This window comes from Podarcis cretensis, assembly GCF_951804945.1.
Source record: "Podarcis cretensis genome assembly, chromosome: 7".
NCBI lineage: Eukaryota > Metazoa > Chordata > Lepidosauria > Squamata > Lacertidae > Podarcis > Podarcis cretensis.
Window position 1 is genome coordinate 10,336,480 of NC_137176.1, and position 20,552 is coordinate 10,357,031.

Here is a 20,552-nt window from a genome sequence, read left to right on the forward strand (position 1 = left end):
ACTATATGGAACTAGCCGAGATGACCGGCAGAATCCGAGACCTGGGAGAAGAGAAGGTTGAAGAAGATTGGAAGAAATTTAAGATTTACTTAAAAAAGCATTGTAATTTGGTTGAATGTTAAGATGGAGGCTAGATCATAAATAAATGACCACCACTAAATTAGATGCAATTAGGATGATAAGTGAGATTGAGGGAAAACCTTAAACCTTTGGGAGAACTATTAGATTATATTCTAAATGAATGGGACATAAGAATGTAAACAAGATGATAAATTGCGGGCAAGAATTGACAAAGATGCAAGTGGGAGCGGAACACGTGAGGGAGTCCAAAGAAGCTAAGAAATTATGTTATGATATATGTTACATTGTTTATTATATTTGCATTTATGTTTAAAAATCTTAATAAAAATTGATTTAAAAAAAAAAAAAACCACTAAAACATGGTGAGCCCAAAAATGCACATCTCAGGTGTCAAGGGTCAAGGTCAAGAGGGTTTTTTGTTTTTCCCCACCCAGCCCAATAAGAACTTGTCATCAGTAATGACTGTATCTTATTCCAGATGATGGCTAAAAGTTGAGTAATACAACATTTTGCCTCTGCATTAGAATAAATGACATTTAGAAATCAATCTGACAGTTTTTACCATTATTTGTGAATTTTGCAGAGTGTTTCTGGAACTGGCTTGGCCTTTATTGTGTTCACTGAAATCATGCTTAAGATGCCTGGATCGAACACTTGGGCGATTCTGTATTTTCTTATGCTGTTCAGTCTTGGTATATCTTCCATTTTTGGACTCGTTCAAAGTATCTTGACGCCTTTCACAGAATCTCGCATTGTGTCTAGATACATATACAAGGAGGCTATATGTGGTAAGGCATCTTCCTCAAATCCTTTTCTTTGCTGATAACAATGCTCAAGAGTAATATGGTGCTTTACTCGGTTCAAAGTGCTTCACCTACATTATTTCAGCAATCAAAAACAACAACAGCTTAACATTATCTCTGTATTGCAGGTTGGGGCTGAGATAGGGTTCATGGGCAAGACAGTATTTCAATGGGGGAATATCCTGGCTCATTTCTCATTCTTATAGTTGCTACTGTTGTTTCAAGATACGTTTTTTCCAGTTTCATTAACCTCCCCTGGGAGGTTTGGCTGCCACCTTCATTATACATCTTTAGGAGCCAGGCAAAAAAAGTTCCTCTTCAACCAGATCTTGGGCTAATTCTATGGCCTTTTATTTTATTTTATTTTTTTTTTTATTAAAATTTTTATTACATTTTCAGTTTACAGAAAAGAAAAAGAAGGACAAACCAGAAAAAAAAGAAAGAAAAACAATCCAACTTTCAAAATACAATTTTAGGTTACTAACTGGACTTCCCCACATCTCCCTCACCCTGCGTTCTTTACAATAAACATATCAGCAAATTATTACCTTGTTTCGGATCTTATTTAGATCTTTCAGAGTGTTTTACTTCTAAATTTAAAGTACCTTTTGTCAAATATTTATACCTTAAGATAATACATAAAATAACTTTAAATTTCAACTTTTTCTTACTTATAACTTAACTTTCTATTTTCCTAATCTAATTGCAGCAGCTAAAATTTCCAAGTCATGCAGATTCTTAACATTCATACAACTTATAATGTTTTTGTAAATAGTCCTTAAATTTCTTCCAGTCCTCTTCCATTGTCTCTTCTCCCAGATCTCGGATTCTGCCAGTCATTTCAGCCAGTTCCATATAGTCCATCAACTGCGTCTGCCACTCTTCCAGCGTAGGAAGGTCTTGTATCTTCCAATATTTTGCAATGAGTATTCTTGCTGCTGTAGTTGCATACATAAAAAAGTTCTATCCTTCTTTAACACCTTTTGGTCCACAATGCCCAGGAGGAAGGCCTCTGGTTTCTTAGGGAAGGTGTACCTAAACACCTTTTTTAACTCATTATAGATCATTTCCCAGAAGGCCTTCACTTTTGGACAAGTCCACCAAAGATGAAAGAATGTCCCTTCAGCCTCCTTACATTTCCAACATTTATTATCAGACCGATGATATATTTTTGCAAGTTTGACTGGGGTCATGTACCACCTATATATCATTTTCATAATATTTTCCTTCAGGGCATTACATGCCGTGAATTTCATTCCAGTGGTCCATAACCTTTCCCAGTCTTCTAACATAATGTTGTACCCAATATCCTGAGCCCATTTTATCATGGCTGATTTGACTATCTCATCCTGGGTGTTCCATTTAAGCAGCAAGTTATACATTCTCGAAAGCGCCTTGGTCTTAGGTTCTAACAGTTCTGTCTCTAATTTTGATTTTTCCACCTGGAATCCTATTTTTTTGTCTGACTTAAAAACCTCTTGAATTTGAGCATAATGAAACCAGTCTTGCACCCTATTCTTTAATTTTTCAAAGCTCTGCAGCCTCCAATTATCTCCAATTTTTTCTATTATTTCCCAGTATTTCGGCCATCCGGCCTCCATATTGGGTTTTTTTCGAACCTTGGCCTCCACTGGTGATAACCACCTCGGGGTCTTACCTTCCAATAAGTCTTTGTATTTTGTCCAGACCATAAATATAGCTTTCCTGACAATATGGTTTTTAAACATTTTATGAACCTTTACCTTATCGTACCACAAATATGCATGCCATCCAAAAACATTATTATACCCTTCCAGATCTAGGACGTCAGTGTTCTCAAGGAGTAACCAATCTTTCATCCAGCAGAAAGCCGCAGCTTCATAATATAACCTTAAATCTGGCAGGGCAACCCCCCCTCTCTCTTTTACATCCGTTAATATTTTAAATTTTATTCGGGGCTTTTTGCCCTGCCAGACAAACCTAGAAATATCTTTCTGCCACTTCCCAAAACACTCCACTCTGTCCACGATCTGTAGGGTCTGAAACAAAAATAACATCTTCGGCAATACATTCATCTTTATAGCTGCAATTCGACCCAACAAGGAAAGTTTCAATCTTGACCAGATCTCTAAATCTTTCTTAATTTCTGACCAGCATTTTTCATAATTATCTTTAAATAGATTCAAATTTTTGGCAGACAAGTTTACCCCTAGGTATTTTACCTTTTTAACAACATTTAACTCTGTCTCTTTCTGAAACCCATCTATTTCCAAAGGTGTCAGATTTTTCTCCAAAACCTTGGTTTTTTGCTTGTTCAGTTTGAACCCCGCTACCCGACCAAATTCATAAATTAATTCTAACACTCTCTTCGTACTAGATTCTGGCTCCTGTAGTGTTAAAACCAAATCATCTGCAAAAGCTTTCAATTTAAATTGTTTCACTCCGACCTGTATTCCTTGTACCAACCGGTCTTCCCTGTTGTTGTTGTTGTTGTTTAGTCGTTTAGTCGTGTCCGACTCTTCGTGACCCCATGGACCAGAGAACGCCAGGCACTCCTGTCCTCCACTGCCCCCCGCAGCTTGGTCAGACTCATGCTGGTAACCTCGAAAACACTATCCAACCATCTCGTCCTCTGTCGCCCCCTTCTCCTTGTGCCCTCCATCTTTCCCAACATCAGGGTCTTCTCCAGGGAGTCTTCTCTTCTCATGAGGTGGCCAAAGTACTGGAGCCTCAGCTTCACAATCTGTCCTTCCAGTGAGCACTCAGGGCTGATTTCCTTCAGAATGGAGAGGTTTGATCTTCTTGCAGTCCATGGGACTCTCAAGAGTCTCCTCCAGCACCATAATTCAAAAGCATCAATTCTTCGGCGATCAGCCTTCTTTATGGTCCAGCTCTCACTTCCATACATCACTACTGGGAAAACCATAGCTTTAACTATACGGACCTTTGTTGGCAAGGTGATGTCTCTACTTCTCAAGATGCTGTCTAGGCCTGTCATTGCCCTTCTCCCAAGAAGCAGGCGTCTTTTAATTTCGTGGCTGCTGTCACCATCTGCAGTGATCATGGAGCCCAAGAAAGTAAAATCTCTCACTGCCTCCATTTCTTCCCCTTCTATTTGCCAGGAGGTGATGGGACCAGTAGCCATGATCTTCGTTTTTTTGATGTTGAGCTTCAGACCATATTTTGCACTCTCCTCTTTCACCCTCAATAAAAGGTTCTTTAATTCCTCCTCACTTTCTGCCATCAAGGTTGTGTCATCTGCATATCTGAGGTTGTTGATATTTCTTCCGGCAATCTTAATTCCGGCTAGGGATTCATCCAGCCCAGCCTTTCGCATGATGAATTCTGCATATAAGTTAAATAAGCAGGGAGACAAAATGCAGCCTTGTCGTACTCCTTTCCCAATTTTGAACCAGTCAGTTGTTCCATATCCAGTTCTAACTGTAGCTTCTTGTCCCACATAGAGATTTCTCAGGAGACAGATGAGGTGATCAGGCACTCCCATTTCTTTAAGAACTTGCCATAGTTTGCCATGGTCGACACAGTCAAAGGCTTTTGCATAGTCAATGAAGCAGAAGTAAATGTCTTTCTGGAACTCTCTAGCTTTCTCCATAATCCAGCGCATGTTTGCAATTTGGTCTCTGGTTCCTCTGCCTCTTCTAAATCCAGCTTGCACTTCTGGGAGTTCTCGGTCCACATACTGCTTGAGCCTTCCTTGTAGAATTTTAAGCATAACCTTGCTAGCGTGAGAAATTAGTGCAATTGTGCGATAGTTGGAGCATTCTTTGGCACTGCCCTTCTTTGGGATTGGGATGTAGACTGATCTTCTCCAATCTTCTGGCCACTGCTGAGTTTTCCAAACTTGCTGGCATATTGAGTGTAGCACCTTAACAGCATCATCTTTTAAAATTTTAAATAGTTCAGCTGGAATACCATCACTTCCACTGGCCTTGTTATTTGCAGTGCTTTCTAAGGCCCATTTGACTTCACTCTCCAGGATGTCTGGCTCAAGGTCAGCAACCACACTACCTGAGGTATATGAGACATCCGTTTCTTTCTGGTATAATTCCTCTGTGTATTCTTGCCACCTCTTCTTGATGTCTTCTGCTTCTGTTAGGTCCTTTCCACTTTTGTCCTTTATTATGGAAATCTTTGTACGAAATGTTCCTTTCATATCTCCAATTTTCTTGAACAGATCTCTGGTTCTTCCCATTCTATTGCTTTCCTCTATTTCTTTGCATTGCTTGTTTAAGAAGGTCTTCTTGTCTCTCCTTGCTATTCTTTGGAAATCTGCATTCAATTTCCTGTATGTTTCACGATCTCCCTTGCATTTTGCTTGCCTTCTCTCCCCCGCTATTTGTAAGGCCTCATTGGACAGCCACTTTGCTTTCTTGCATTTCCTTTTCATTGGGATGGTTTTCGTTGCTGCCTCCTGTATAATGTTACGAGCCTCCATCCATAGTTCTTCAGGCACTCTGTCCACCAAATCTAAATCCTTAAACCAGTTCCTCACTTCCACTGTGTATTCATAAGGGATTTGACTTAGATTGTATCTTACCGGCCCAGTGGTTTTTCCTACTTTCTTCAGTTTAAGCTTGAATTTTGCTATAAGAAGCTGATGATCTGAGCCACAGTCAGCTCCAGGTCTTGTTTTTGCTGACTGTATCGAGCTTCTCCATCTTTGGCTGCAGAGAATATAATCAATCTGATTTCGATGCTGCCCATCTGGTGATGTCCATGTGTAGAGTCGTCTCTTGTGTTGTTGGAAAAGCGTGTTTGTGATGACCAGCTTGTTCTCTTGACAGAACTCTATTAGCCTTTGCCCTGCTTCGTTTTGATCTCCAAGGCCAAACTTGCCAGTTGTTCCTTTTATCTCTTGACTCCCTACTTTAGCATTCCAATCCCCTATAATGAGAAGAACATCCTTCTTTGGTGTCACTTCTATAAGGTGTTGTAAGTCTTCATAGAATTGGTCAATTTCAGTTTCTTCAGCACCAGTAGTTGGTGCATAAACTTGGATTACTGTGATGTTAAAAGGTCTGCCTTGGATTCGTATCGAGATCATTCTATCATTTTTGAGATTGCATCCCAGTACAGCTTTTGCCACTCTTTTGTTGACTATGAGGGCCACTCCATTTCTTTTACGGGTTTCTTGCCCACAGTAGTAGATATGATGGTCATCCGAACTGAATTCACCCATTCCCGTCCATTTTAGTTCACTGATGCCCAGGATGTCAATATTTATTCTTGCCATCTCATTTTTGACCACCTCCAACTTACCCAGGTTCATGGTTCTTACATTCCAGGTTCCTATGCAATATTTTTCTTTACAGCATTGGACTTTCTTTTCGCTTCCAGGCATATCCGCAACTGAGCGTCCTTTCGGCTTTGGCCCAGCCGCTTCATCAGCTCTGGATCTACTTGTACTTGCCCTCCGCTCTTCCCCAGTAGCATGTTGGACGCCTTCCGACCTGAGGGGCTCATCTTCCAGCGTCATAACTTTTATATGCCTGTTGTCTTTGTCCATGGAGTTTTCTTGGCAGGGATACTGGAGTGGCTTGCCGGTTCCTCCTCCAGGTGGATCACGTTTGGTCAAAACTCTCCACTATGACCTGTTCATCTTGGGTGCCCTGCTCGGCATAGTTCATAGCTTCTCTGAGTTCTTCAAGCCCCTTCGCCACGGCAAGGCAGTGATCCATGAAGGGGAGGTCTTCCCTAATCATGTTCAAAAGCACCTCCAGAACAGAAATAAATAACAGAGGGGATAGGGGGCAACCTTGTCATGTTCCTTTTTCAATTTTAAATTCTTCTGTCACCACATTGTTTACTATCAGTTTAGCTTTCTGCTCTGAATAAATTGCCTCTATTCCATTTTCAAACCCCCGTCCCACTCCCATCCCTTCCAAATTTTTCTTCATAAACCTCCAAGAAATGTTATCAAAGGCCTTCTCCGCATCAACAAAAATTAACACTGATTTTGTATTAATGTTGGTTTGCAAAAGTTCCAAAATATCAATAATAATCCTAGTATTATCAGACAAATGTCTTCCTGGGAGAAAGCCTGCCTGGTCCTTGTGAATTACTTCATTTAATACTTTTTAAAATCTACTTGCCAAAATATCTGCAAAAATTTTGTAATCCACATTTAGGAGTGAGATGGGACGGTAGTTCTTAAGTTGAGTCTTTTCAGTTTCCACTTTAGGGATCAATGTGATGAAGGCTTCTTTCCACGATTCCGGTGCCTTCTTCCCCTCCAAAATCTGATTGCATACCTCCATTAATGGTTGTATCAAATAATCTTTCAATATCTTATAATACTTGGAGGTAAGCCCATCCGGACCTGGAGATTTGCCTAGTTGCATATTCTGGATGGCACCCTCTATTTCTTGTTGTGTTATTTTATGATTCAGGATTGTTCTCTTTTCCTGGGCAAGTTTTGGTAAACCATTTGTTTTCAAAAATTGGTCTATCTCCTTCTCCTCTTGTGGCCCTTGAGTATAGAGCTTTTTGAAATATCTCTGGAAACACTTCCTAATTTCTTCGGGTTTCTGGATATCTTTCCCTTCAATCTTTAGATTGGTGACTGTATTCAATTTTTGTCTCTTTTTCAATTGCCATGCTAATAGTTTCCCACACTTGTTAGCTGATTCAAATGATCTTTGTTTCATTTGTTTAATTTTCCACTCAACTTCTTGATTTATCAGTTTCGCGTACTGTGCTTGGTAAAATTTAATTTCTCTCAAGATCTCCTTCGATTTTGGCTTAGATCTAAACTTTTTCTCTCCATCTCTTATCTTCTCTAAAATCTTATCTTTTTTCCCATTCCAGATTCTTTTCTTTATCGTGTTCTGTTGTATCAGAAACCCTCTCATAACTGCTTTGCTTGCATCCCAGATTGTTCTCCTTTCCACCGTAGTATTCAAATTTATTTCAAAATAATCTTTCAAGGTTTTTTGGGCCTTCTTCACAATCTCCTGATCTCTTAATAGTGTGTCATTCATTTTCCATCTAAAGGAGCCGATTGGAGTAAGTCTTAATTCCATTTTCATAGCGTTATGGTTGGAGCAAGTTTTTGGGCAGATTTCCACTTTTCTAATCATAGGTGCCAGCCTTCTAGTTGTCCATATTTGGTCTATTCTTGTCCATGACAGATGAGCCTCAGAAAAGAAAGTTCCTTCTCTACCTAAGGGATTCTTAGTCCTCCATATATCGATTAAGTCCATATTGTCAGTTAGTTCAAAAAAAGTTTTGGGTAGTCTGCCATCTTTTGTTAGACTTAGGTCTTGTGACTTATCCATATTTGTAGAGACCACTCCGTTCATATCTCCCATCATAATGATGTTGGTGTAGTCCAAATAGTCCAGGATTGTCTCATGCAGTTTCCTATAAAATTCTGATTTCCCCTCGTTCGGTGCATAAATTCCTAATAGCAAAAATTTTTCTCCTTGGGCCTGTATTTCAATAGCCAAAACTCTTCCTTGCTCATCTTTGAATAAAAATTTTGGTGACAAATGGCCTTTTAAATGTGTTTGTGGGAGTGGGGGTGATTGTTTCATTTTTGTTCTACTTATTTTGTGCTTTTATCCTGTATTTTTATCTTGTGAACTGCCCTGACATCTCTGAAGGGCACTATATAAATTAATAAACAGTAATAACAACAATAACAATAATCTGGTGAGCAGAAACTGTACAGTCTTAATGATGCCACATTGCACCCATTAACCATTAAGGATAGGTGAGTGGCAAAACATGGGTGTTTGGCAAGAATGGAACAGACGTGTTGGGATTGATTATAAACGCACATGTGAACACCAATGGTTAGGCTTTCTTTTATTTCATTTGTGTAAATTGACTAATGAATGTTGTTGTCTGTAGGTTTAATATGCCTTTCTGCTTTTCTGCTGGGCCTGCTTTTTGCTCTGAGATCAGGAAACTACTGGCTTGAGATGTTTGATGCCTATGCCGGGACCTTGCCTTTGCTCATCATCACTTTCTTTGAAGTGATGGGTGTTGCATTTATTTATGGAATAAAAAGGTATGGTTATGTTTCTTCGCATATTTATCTGGATAAGCCCTTAGGTGCACAAGCAACTCAAGGCAGATGAACACATGAGGCTGTATTCATAAGTAAGCATTTCTATTAAGAAATGAACACACTATGGAGAAACTAGGTGGTTCAACAGAACTACTGATTCAGCATAACCCAGTGAAACTTAACTGCAGATTTGTTTAGACAAATTCTGCAATGCCTTAAAATTCTCAGCAAAATTAGCCTAATCCACCTACATCTTGTAATGCAAATCAGGATTTTTTAGTGATGGAGTGCCTTGCCTCCCCCGGCCTGCTCTCCCACTTACATGAAAACTAACTATTGCTTGAAGAGGGTTTACAAGGTAAACTGGTGTCTAATCTGGACTGCTTCAGACTGCTTTAGTGAGTCGTGTTTCAAAACTGAATACTCATCCATGGGGGGAGCCGTTATGTTTAATATGAGGGGCATTCAGTCTGAAGAGGTACAGTCGCCAACAGCCATTGCTATTTGAAGTGGTATGGCCCAGGACCCAGATTTACCAGCACCCCTCATCATAGGGATCATGAGAACCAAGCCAATTGATAAGCTGGTGAGGTGTGACACTTCCATTTCCCTCCTTTATCCTGTGAAAACAACATTCTAAGCAACAAACCTTTATTTAGTCTATTTATTTAGAAAAGCATTTTTGTACTGCCAAATAAAACACTGGGGTGATGCACAACATAAAATACAATTACAAGCCGTACCGATAATTATGGAAGTGGCTGGCTAATCAAAACATTAAAAAGCAATGAAGGCCTGATCTTTAAGAGAGGCAGGAAAGTCAAAAGTGAGGGTGTCTGCCAGATCTCTTACTGGCCTAGGTGCAACAAGAGATACCTGGTTATTGTATTTGAAGTATAATCCATGTCTCCCTGCTCAGAAATAAATTCCATTGCATACAGTGGGAATACGATCCCAGCTAAGGTTTGCAGCCTTATGCATAATTTGGGGATATACACCCCAAAATTTGCAATAGGATAAAGGTTTCCTATCTGTTGTGTTTAATTCATTTGTGTAAAAGATCATTTGATTTTGGAGGGTGCATATGGCCTTCTTAACAGCCCAAGCAGCTGTCAGAGAGGATAGATCTCTATTTGAGGTAGTCCTTGATTTGAAAATCCCTCTGGTTTAAAAGATTAAGAACTCTAGGCAGGGAGAGTAGAGGCTTCAAAGTTTCCCACCAGCAGTTAAAGCCTGGAAAGGAGACAGAACAGGCTAGCTGGTCAGTCTTCCCCACTATGGAGACATGTAATACATTTCTATTTCAGTCACAGAAATCATTTCTAAATTAGTACATAAACGTTTTACGCCAGCCTGAATCCTCTTTTGTTTGTGTGATGCTTTTGAGTGATGCTTATGTACCTGCTCTACTTGTTCCTGCTTTCATCAAGTGATGAGCAGGCATGCAGTCAGAGGAGAAACAGAAGTTTAGCTGGCTTCATTTTTTAATAAGGTTGCATGTATCCATTTCATTAACAGATTCAGTGCAGATGTGAAAGATATGATAGGAAGACCACTAAAAGGCTATTGGAAGGCAACATGGCAATTTTTCTCCCCAGTGATAATGTTCCTAATTTTTTTGTCCTATGTACTAGTTGAGCCACCATCACGCTACTATACTTGGAACCCAAATTATGTAAGTTACCTTTATACAAGTCATTACTAGTCTTTCCCTAATTTGCATTCATGGGGGGGGGGATTGAGCTCTCACTCCAATCTTGCTGCTACTCCTGAATCTCAATTCAACTCCTGAATTGATAAAGATGCTCTGCTTAAGCACAGAATTCCTGGGCTATCACCGATGGTTCACTAGGGCTTACAGGGGGTCCTGCAGCTAATTAACCTCACCAGATTTTTAATGCTGGATTTTTTTAGATATGCTGTAAGCCACCCAGAGTGGCCGGGGAAACCCAGTGAGATGGGCGGGGTATAAATAATAAAATTATTAAGTATAATCAACTGAGGATGCTTTATGTTGGCCTTTTTATTTAATGTCCTGCCTCTTTTGTTTCAGCCGGACATTTAATAAATGGTTTTACATTTTGATTTTATTACTCTGCTGTAAGCTGCTCTAAGAGCATTCCTGAGGAGCAACTTAAAAGCAGGTTGAATAAACAGACATCCTTTTCACACCAAGCCCAAAGATGCCATCAGTCATATACTACAGCCCACCAATGGCTTGACAGTGATCCTGGCTCTGGCCCTCTAGGACACCAAGCTAAAACAGGCTTTACAGAACCCTACATGCCTGCTGGGCTGTTTTCTTCTTTGTGGGGCACAGGAGGTGTGTGTCTGCTGTACGTGTAGTGAGCCAGCAAACTTGCGTATGAACCTATTACAAGATAGTATTGCCTGGAGAAAGACAGTTAGGGTGTGTATCCACAGTAGTGGACAGAGGAGGAATGACCGCTGGGGGTGGGATGCAGAAAGGAGTGCCATAGCACACCTGTAGCAGCAAACATGCTTTTTCTGTACAGCCACAGTAGGTGCTGTAACTCTCTAATGGTTTGACTTTACCCACAAAGGCACATTCTTCCACTTTCTCCCAAGACAGATGGATGCCATGTGGTTCCTAGTCAACCATGCAGACACTGACCAGTCCCAGATCTGTTCAGCTTCATGAGTTTTCAGATGATCAGCCTTGATGATAACTGTTTGCTATCAAGTCCCAGCCTACATAAAAACAGAGAGATTTTACCATTTCGTGTGACAGGAGTGAGCATTCATAAAAACAGTGTTTTTTGTTACACACAACACACCACTAGCACAATGGGGCTTCCCCCCCCTCTCCTCCTCCCATGGCATCCCAAAATTTGCTCCAGAGCAGGCACCCCCAAACTCGGCCCTCCAGATGTTTTGGGACCACAATTCCCATCATCCCTGACCACTGGTCCTGTTAGCTGGGAATGATGGGAGTTGTAGTCCCAAAACATCTGGAGGGCCGAGTTTGGAGATGCTTGCACCAGAGGGTTTGGGAAATCCCTAGAAGGTATTTAGGAAGGAGGAGTACATCCCATCATGTGAGGAGACATCCTTGTGCTGATGAAGCCATAGTCTTAGCCCTACACTGCATGCAACTCAGGAGTCTTCCCTTTCCCTTTTGGAATAATGCCAACCTTTGCTTAGCTCCCACTTTGAAGTATTAACAAGCTGTAATTCCTGTCCTCACTTACCTGGGAGCAATCCCCATTTAACTTGATGGGATTTGCTTCTGAGTAAACACATAGAAAATTGTGCTGTTTAGTGTGGCTTTCACGCAATACATTCATTTCTCCCAAAGGTATATTTTCCTGCAAAAGAGCCAAAAAAGTATCCTCCCTGGGCTGTCGTCATCTCTATCATGCTGGAAAGTGTACCATGCTTGATGATCCCTTTCGGAGCCATTTACCAACTTTGGAGAATCATACCGAAAAAGAAACGGCTACAAATAGTACATCCAGACACCAGCACTGGTATCCTTGGTATCACCAGTAGCACCAGTAGCACTGGTATCCTTGGTATCACCAGTAGCACCGGTAGCACTGGTATCCCTGGTATCACCAGTAGCACCGGTAGCACTGGTATCCCTGGTATCACCAGTAGCACCGGTATCACTGGTATCACCAGTAGCACTTGATCTTAACTTTTGTTTCAGCAATCTGGTTACCCTTGTTTTCCCCATCCTATCCTGACCATTAAAAAACCCCACACATGTATCCTCAAATTTAAGGTATTTAATCAGTAAGAATGTAAGGATTTCTATGTAAAACCGTTTTCTCAATAAATGCATCTTTATATATAGCACTCAAGAATGTTCATAATACATAACACATAATTATCTTGTAAGTCTTACCATGCCAACCATATAAGGGAGGTCCACATTCTTATCCCTTTATTGCAGGTGTGGGGGCTGAGACTGAATGAAAGTGCTTTGCTTTAGAAAGGGGGAAACTGCTAGGGCCTGATTACAAAATTATGTCATTATAAGTGGACAAAACATGGTACAGTGGTACCTCGGGTTACAGACACTTCAGGTTACAGATTCTGCTAACCCAGAAATAGTACTTTGGGTTAAGAACTTTGCTTCAGGATGGGAACAGAAATTGTGCGGCGTCTGCGCGGCAGCGGGAGGCCCCATTAGCTAAAGTGGTATCTCAGGTTAAGAACCGTTTCAGGTTAAGAACGAACCTCCAGAACGAATTAAGTTCTTAACCCGAGGTAGCACTGTAATTCCACGGATCTTTTCAGGCACTACCCTTACCACACACACACACACACACACACACACACACACACACATAATTACTGGAATTTAGAAGACACAATCCATTAAGTCACAAATTGTATTTTCTAAATTGGAGATCTGAGTCTTTTTTCTGATGATTTCCCCTATAGCCAATTGAATATCCCATATATTTGTAGAAACATAAACTAGTTTGGACAGAATCAGTACTTTATTTATATCTAACCACCTGAACTCAGCCATGCCATTCATCCTTCATACAGATTATTTAGATTTACCAAGTGAATGGGCCATTACCAAGAAAGATACAACTGTTCTTGCTAAAAGGCCATGTGCAATACAGTAATAGTCTCAAACATGCAAATGATCTGAGGATTACTCAGCAAGGGTTAAGGAAAACCACATGGTTCTGACAGCCACAATCATAAAATAATGTGCCACTGAGTTTTTAAAACAGAGGTCACATTTTTCTAAGTGATTTACGCAAACAAGGCTTAGTGAACAGAACACAGAAATTTGCAGCCCTAGATCACTTTGTAGGCAAGATACCAGAATAGGCATCTCACCATTGTTGGATTACAGAAAAATATAATTCCCCTTGACAATTCTAGGGTAGGTGAATTTTTTACACAGTAAAAAATAGAAATAAAAATGGAGCATATCCCATTACTTATTTTGCTGATAAAATACTTTGAAAACGTCACTTTGAGCTCATGTATTCATGGCACTGGGATGCGGGGGGGGGCGCTGTGGGTTAAACCACAGAGCCTAGGACTTGCCAATCAGAAGGTCGGTGGTTCATTTTTTTAATATAAATATTTATTGAAATTTTTAAATAAATACAAAATGCAAAAATGATAAACAATATAACATGGATCATAACAGGTTTTTTCATAACTTCTTTGGACTCCCTCACGTCTCCCGCTCCCACTTACATCATTATAACCTTTTTCCAGCAATTTATCATCTTGTTTACATTCTTAAATCTCGTTCAATTAATTTAATCTAATAATTCTCCAGAAATTTTATATTTTCCTCAATCTCACTTATCGTCAAATTCAAGTCTAATTCAATGGTAGGCAATTATTTATGATCTAGCATCCTTCTTAGTCTTCTGCCAAATTACAATACTTTTGTAAATAAATCTTGAATTTCTTCCAGTCTTCTTCAACCCTCTCTTCTCCCAGGTCAGAAGGTCGGTGGTTCAAATCCCCGTAACGGAGTGAGCTCCCGTTGCTCGGTCCCTGCTCCTGCCAACAGAGCAGTTCGAAAGCACGTCAAAGTGCAAGTAGATAAATAGGTACCGCTCTGGTGGGGAGGTAAACGGCGTTTCCGTGCACTGCTCTGGTTCGCCAGAAGTGGCTTAGTCATGCTGGCCACATGACCCGGAAGCTGTACGCCAGCTCCCTCGGCCAATAGAGCGAGATGAGCTCCGCAACCTCAGAGTCTGCCATGACTGGACCTAATGGTCAGGGGTCCCTTTACCTTTACTCATGGCACTAAGCGTTCTTTCAGGCACCAAATTACTACATTTTTCCTCCTACAGGAGGTTGACTTAGCTATTTATTTCTTTTTCTTTTTTAAAGGAAAAATAAAACAGTTTACCTACAATAGGACCACATTATTCAATCCAGAATGGCTTTGAAATCTTCATATAGTGATGGTTCTGTCACTTCCTTCAGGAGTTGTACAGAAGCTCCTGAATTTGCCAGAGCAACTGTATTTCACCTGAAAAGATGAATGCTAAAATCAACCAATCGCTGCTCCGACAGACAAATCATTCCGAACAGGGTTATTGGGTGGTCCGCAGGCTGTCTTTTAAAACGAGGGCAGCCATTCTTTGCCAATGCAATGCCTCTGGGCTGCATGGAATATTGGCCCACCCCATCCCTGCACTCCCAAGGACATTTTGAAACTGCACGTGATGGAGAGCAGGCTTCCGAGCTGCTTCAAGCACCCCCCCCCCCCGCCCGGTCATTTCCAGTATTTGGAAGGAATGCTGCCTCCCACAGTGGAGGGAGAACAATAGTCATAATGGCTAGTACCCATTTCCTCCCCCATGAATTTGTCTAATCCTCTTTTAAAGCCAACGAACTTGGAGACCATCACTGTCTCCTGGGGGAGAAAGTTTCATAGTTTGACCATAAACTTGCCCATCTCTAATATATATAAAAAGGAATTATATGGCTCAAATCCGCAATAAGGCTCTTTAAAAATAGTTCAATGCCCTCGAGAATCTCAAATACATGTAACAGATTAGCTTTTATTGCAAGAACTATGCCCCTCAAAAGTACAAGGGAAATAATTGTATTTGTTTAACAAAAATTATATACTGCTTGATTGGAATAAAATCTCTAAATGATTTATAAGCCCAGCTTACTGGACTGTTTTAAGGATTACAAATATAATGCATGAAAAATGCTTTGCAGCTCTGACAAGTTCTTTATAAATACTAGGTGCTATTTACCGTATTCCAAACAGTAATTTTGAACACAGGTATTAGAGTCACTTAAATGTGACTCGTTAGCATGACTGCACTTTGCTTGTGGCAAAAGACTCCTTTGCATACTGAGGGGGCAAGCCAAACCCAAGGCAAACCTGACAGGGTTTTCTGGAAGGAGGGCAGTCAGGGCAATCTCTGTACCAGTTGGGTGCAGCAGTTAGGCTCACATCAGGCCTGGTGCTATCACGTAACACGCAAGGGACCAGGTTGGCCTTCCCTCCATTTGGGGGCTTTCTGCTGACTGCTGTTGCTGGGCGTCCTGTCAACAGCACTTTGCCCATCTAGTGAGCAGAAGATGCTTTGCACCAGCAGTGACACTTGTGAAACTCTGTTGGTGGCAGCTGGCCGGTGTAGCTGTCAGAGCCGAATGGAGAGACAACTATGGCGCAAGGGAGAAAAATTGGGGTATTTCGTTCCCTACAACCCATATATAACACACAAGGCTCCTCTTATTGCCAGTATGGCAATACATACATCTATCTCTTGACGTTTATGCATGTCAACATCTCTTGTCGCGATGGCATGTGTTTTCAGACCCTGGAAAGTGCTCCTGAGTCTTGAAATCATGCTGTTAAAGCTGGTTTTGACCTATGGCTCAGTTATGTGTGCATGTGCATCACTTGGTTGGTCTGCACTTGATAACCAGCTTCTGAATGTGAGAGGCAATTACATCGCAAGCTCAGAGGCATAGGAAGGTCAGGTGGTACCAGGTGCAGAAAATTTATTGTCACCCCCCCCCTGATTTTTTTTTTTTTTGCCCACAAAAATGGTTTTACGTTGGGTTTTCCCATCTACTCTGAGTGAGGGGGTGTCCTATCTTCATGCAGGGGAGACTGGGGTGTGTGGCTGAGTGAGGGGGTGTCCTGGCTTCATGCAGGGGAGACTGGGGTGTGTGGCTGAGTGAGGGGGGTGTCCTGGCTTCATGCAGGGGAGACTGGGGTGTGTGTGGCTGAGTGAGGGGGTGTCCTGGCTTCATGCAGGGGAGACTGGGGTGTGTGGCTGAGTGAGGGGGGTGTCCTGGCTTCATGCAGGGGAGACTGGGGTGTGTGGCTGAGTGAGGGGGTGTCCTGGCTTCATGCAGGGGAGACTGGGGTGTGTGACTGAGTGAGGGGGTGTCCTAGCTTCATGCAGGGCAGACTGGGGTGTCTTGCTGAGTGAGGGGGTGTCCTGGCTTCATGCAGGGGAGACTGGGGTGTGTGGCTGAGTGAGGGGGTGTCCTGGCTTCATGTAGGGGAGACTGGGGTGTGTGGCTGAGTGAGGGGGTGTCCTGGCTTCATGCAGGGGAGACTGGGGTGTGTGGCTGAGTGAGGGGGTGTCCTGGCTTCATGCAGGGGAGACTGGGGTGTGTGGCTGAGTGAGGTGGTCTTCTAGGTTCATGCAGGGGAGACTGGGGTGTGTTGCTGAGTGAGGGGGTGTCCTGGCTTCATGCAGGGGAGACTGGGGTGTGTTGCTGAGTGAGGGGGTGTCCTGGCTTCATGCAGGGGAGACTGGGGTGTGTGGCTGAGTGAGGGGGTGTCCTGGCTTCATGCAGGGGAGACTGGGGTGTTTGACTGAGGGGTGTGTGTCCTAGCTTCATGCAGGGACGACTGGGATGTGTGGCTGAGTGAGGGGGTCTTCTAGGTTCATGCAGGGGAGACTGGGGTGTGTTGCTGAGTGAGGGGGTGTCCTGGCTTCATGCAGGGGAGACTGGGGTGTGTGGCTGAGTGAGGGGGTGTCCTGGCTTCATGCAGGGGAGACTGGGGTGTGTGGCTGAGAGAGGGGGTGTCCTGGCTTCATGCAGGGGAGACTGGGGTGTGTGGCTGAGTGAGGGGGTGTCCTGGCTTCATGCAGGGGAGACTGGGGTGTGTGACTGAGTGAGGGGGTGTCCTAGCTTCATGCAGGGCAGACTGGGGTGTCTTGCTGAGTGAGGGGGTGTCCTGGCTTCATGCAGGGGAGACTGGGGTGTGTGGCTGAGTGAGGGGGTGTCCTGGCTTCATGTAGGGGAGACTGGGGTGTGTGGCTGAGTGAGGGGGTGTCCTGGCTTCATGCAGGGGAGACTGGGGTGTGTGGCTGAGTGAGGGGGTGTCCTGGCTTCATGCAGGGGAGACTGGGGTGTGTGGCTGAGTGAGGTGGTCTTCTAGGTTCATGCAGGGGAGACTGGGGTGTGTTGCTGAGTGAGGGGGTGTCCTGGCTTCATGCAGGGGAGACTGGGGTGTGTTGCTGAGTGAGGGGGTGTCCTGGCTTCATGCAGGGGAGACTGGGGTGTGTGGCTGAGTGAGGGGGTGTCCTGGCTTCATGCAGGGGAGACTGGGGTGTTTGACTGAGGGGTGTGTGTCCTAGCTTCATGCAGGGACGACTGGGATGTGTGGCTGAGTGAGGGGGTCTTCTAGGTTCATGCAGGGGAGACTGGGGTGTGTTGCTGAGTGAGGGGGTGTCCTGGCTTCATGCAGGGGAGACTGGGGTGTGTGGCTGAGTGAGGGGGTGTCCTGGCTTCATGCAGGGGAGACTGGGGTGTGTGGCTGAGAGAGGGGGTGTCCTGGCTTCATGCAGGGGAGACTGGGGTGTGTGGCTGAGTGAGGGGGTGTCCTGGCTTTATGCAGGGGAGACTGGGGTGTGTGGCTGAGTGAGGGGGTGTCCTGGCTTCATGCAGGGGAGACTGGGGTGTTTGACTGAGGGGTGTGTGTCCTAGCTTCATGCAGGGACGACTGGGATGTGTGGCTGAGTGAGGGGGTCTTCTAGGTTCATGCAGGGGAGACTGGGGTGTGTGGCTGAGTGAGGGGGTGTCCTGGCTTCATGCAGGGGAGACTGGGGTGTTTGACTGAGGGGTGTGTGTCCTAGCTTCATGCAGGGACGACTGGGATGTGTGGCTGAGTGAGGGGGTCTTCTAGGTTCATGCAGGGGAGACTGGGGTGTGTTGCTGAGTGAGGGGGTGTCTTGGCTTCATGCAGGGGAGACTGGGGTGTGTTGCTGAGTGAGGGGGTGTCCTGGCTTCATGCAGGGCAGACTGGGGTGTCTTGCTGAGTGAGGGGGTGTCCTGGCTTCATGCAGGGGAGACTGGGGTGTGTGACTGAGTGAGGGGGTGTCCTAGCTTCATGCAGGGGAGACTGGGGTGTGTGGCTGAGTGAGGGGGTGTCCTGGCTTCATGCAGGGGAGACTGGGGTGTGTGGCTGAGTGAGGGGGTGTCCTGGCTTCATGCAGGGCAGACTGGGGTGTCTTGCTGAGTGAGGGGGTGTCCTGGCTTCATGCAGGGGAGACTGGGGTGTATGGCTGAGTGAGGGGGTGTCCTGGCTTCATGCAGGGGAGACTGGGGTCGTCTTGCTGAGTGAGGGGGTGTCCTGGCTTCATGCAGGGGAGACTGGGGTGTGTGGCTGAGTGAGGGGGTGTCCTGGCTTCATGCAGGGGAGACTGGGGTGTGTGGCTGAGTGAGGGGGTGTCCTAGCTTCATACAGGGGAGACTGGGGTGTGTTGCTGAGTGAGGGGGTGTCCTGGCTTTATGCAGGGAGACTGGGGTGTGTGGCTGAGTGAGGGGGTGTCCTTGCATCATGTAGGGGAGACTGGGGGCAAAGGGGAGGCTGGCCTGCCGAGCACCCAGGGTGGCACTGAGCTGCTCCTCCCGGCGCCACACGCGGGCAGAACGGGGTGCCAGCACTGCCATTGTCCCGCACACTCCACTTTCGGGGGCAGCAGAGGCTTTCTGGTGGGGAAATTGGGGCCCGAAGGACAGGCAGCGGCCTTAACAGGCCTCCTCAGCAGCCCAGAAAGTCGGTTAATCTGAAGAAAATAAGACTAGGCCGAGTAGATTCAGCCTTGCCTTGCTTTCACCCCGCCCCCAACCCAGCTGGCCAACCAGCTGCGGGCAGAGGCCTAATTAGGGCAAGGCCTAATTTACTCGGCCTGGTCTCATTTTCTTCACATAGGCCGACTTTCCAGGACCCGGGAAGCACAGCAGAAGGTAGGGCAGTAGGGCGGTTCATTAAAAACTTTTTTTTTTAATGCCTGCTCCAAAGGTCTTATCTTAAAATACTAGGGATTATATAACTATATCTGAAATTTCATGCATATCAGTTGATATCTTGACCCTACACTGAATTGAAATTTCAGCCTTCATGACATAGGAAAACGGCCAAGTAAACAGCTATTTTCGTGGAGGAGGGTCAAGATATTAACTGATAAGCATGAAGTTTCATATATAGCTATATAATCCCCAGTGTAGTAAGATAAGACCTATGGAGCAGGCATTTTTTAAAAAAAGGTTTTTATGAACCACACTAGTAGGGCAGTACAGTGGTACCTCAGGTTACATATGTTTTGGGTTACATATGCTTCGGGTTACATACGCTTCGGGTTACAGACTCCACTAACCCAGAAATTATTACCTCAGGTTAAGAACTTTGCTTCAGGATGAGAACAGAAATCGTATAGCGGCGACGCAGCAGCAGCAGGAGGCCCCATTAGCTAAAGTGGTGCTTCAGGTTAAGAACAGACCTCCAGAACGAATTAAGTTCTTAACCTGAGGTCCCACAGTAATTGTTCCTTGATAATTTGTCACCCCCCTCCACGATGGCACTGGGGATGGCCAACCCCCACCTTCCTATGGCTCTGTGCAAGGTTTAATGTTTTAGGCAATGCAAACAGATATGGAAGTTCTGTCGGTTCTGCCATATCTGTAATGCCCTCTTTCCATAAGGGATCAGCAGCCTCGAAAATAAGGGATCAGCAGCATAGCTGTCAACTTTCGGATTTTAAAATAAGGGATCAGTAGTCTCACCTGTCCCGGAGACAGTCTACGGGATATCTAACAATCTGGGATAGCAGCGGGAAACGGCTCTGAAATAAGGGAATTTCTTGCAAAAAAAGGGAAGGTTGACAGCTGTGCCTCTTTCCTTATGGCAGTTATCAAGTAATGAATAT

At 44.0% G+C, this 20,552-nt stretch overlaps 2 protein-coding genes and 2 long non-coding RNA genes across 9 annotated transcripts in view; 2 read left to right on the forward strand and 2 right to left on the reverse strand.

Annotated features, from left to right (window-relative positions):
• Positions 1–10,398, reverse strand: part of LOC307220276 — a 32,351-nt gene extending 21,953 nt beyond the window's left edge. The window contains exon 1 of the long non-coding RNA XR_013840810.1: positions 10,300–10,398. This is a non-coding gene — a long non-coding RNA (uncharacterized lncRNA). The remainder of the gene's footprint in view (positions 1–10,299) is intronic.
• LOC307220240 (sodium-dependent neutral amino acid transporter B(0)AT3-like) overlaps positions 1–12,720 on the forward strand; it is a 30,407-nt gene extending 17,687 nt beyond the window's left edge. For 4 of the 5 annotated variants that reach the window (XM_079983964.1, XM_079983963.1, XM_079983961.1 and 1 more), the window contains 4 exons: positions 665–869; positions 8,739–8,898; positions 10,417–10,573; positions 12,218–12,720. In XM_079983964.1, coding sequence (XP_079840090.1) covers positions 665–869; positions 8,739–8,898; positions 10,417–10,573; positions 12,218–12,553 — 858 coding nt within the window. In that variant the 3' untranslated portion in view covers positions 12,554–12,720. The remainder of the gene's footprint in view (positions 1–664; positions 870–8,738; positions 8,899–10,416; positions 10,574–12,217) is intronic. The other variant, XM_079983965.1, reaches the window with a different exon arrangement.
• Positions 1–20,552, forward strand: part of LOC307220275 — a 57,911-nt gene that overhangs the window by 18,690 nt on the left and 18,669 nt on the right. The gene's annotated exons all lie outside the window — the stretch shown is intronic.
• The window catches only part of TERT (telomerase reverse transcriptase), a gene marked incomplete at its 5' end in the record, with an annotated part of 57,071 nt that continues 47,098 nt past the window's right edge, over positions 10,580–20,552 (reverse strand). For both annotated transcript variants that reach the window (XM_079983930.1, XM_079983928.1), the window contains one exon: positions 10,580–11,610. The remainder of the gene's footprint in view (positions 11,611–20,552) is intronic.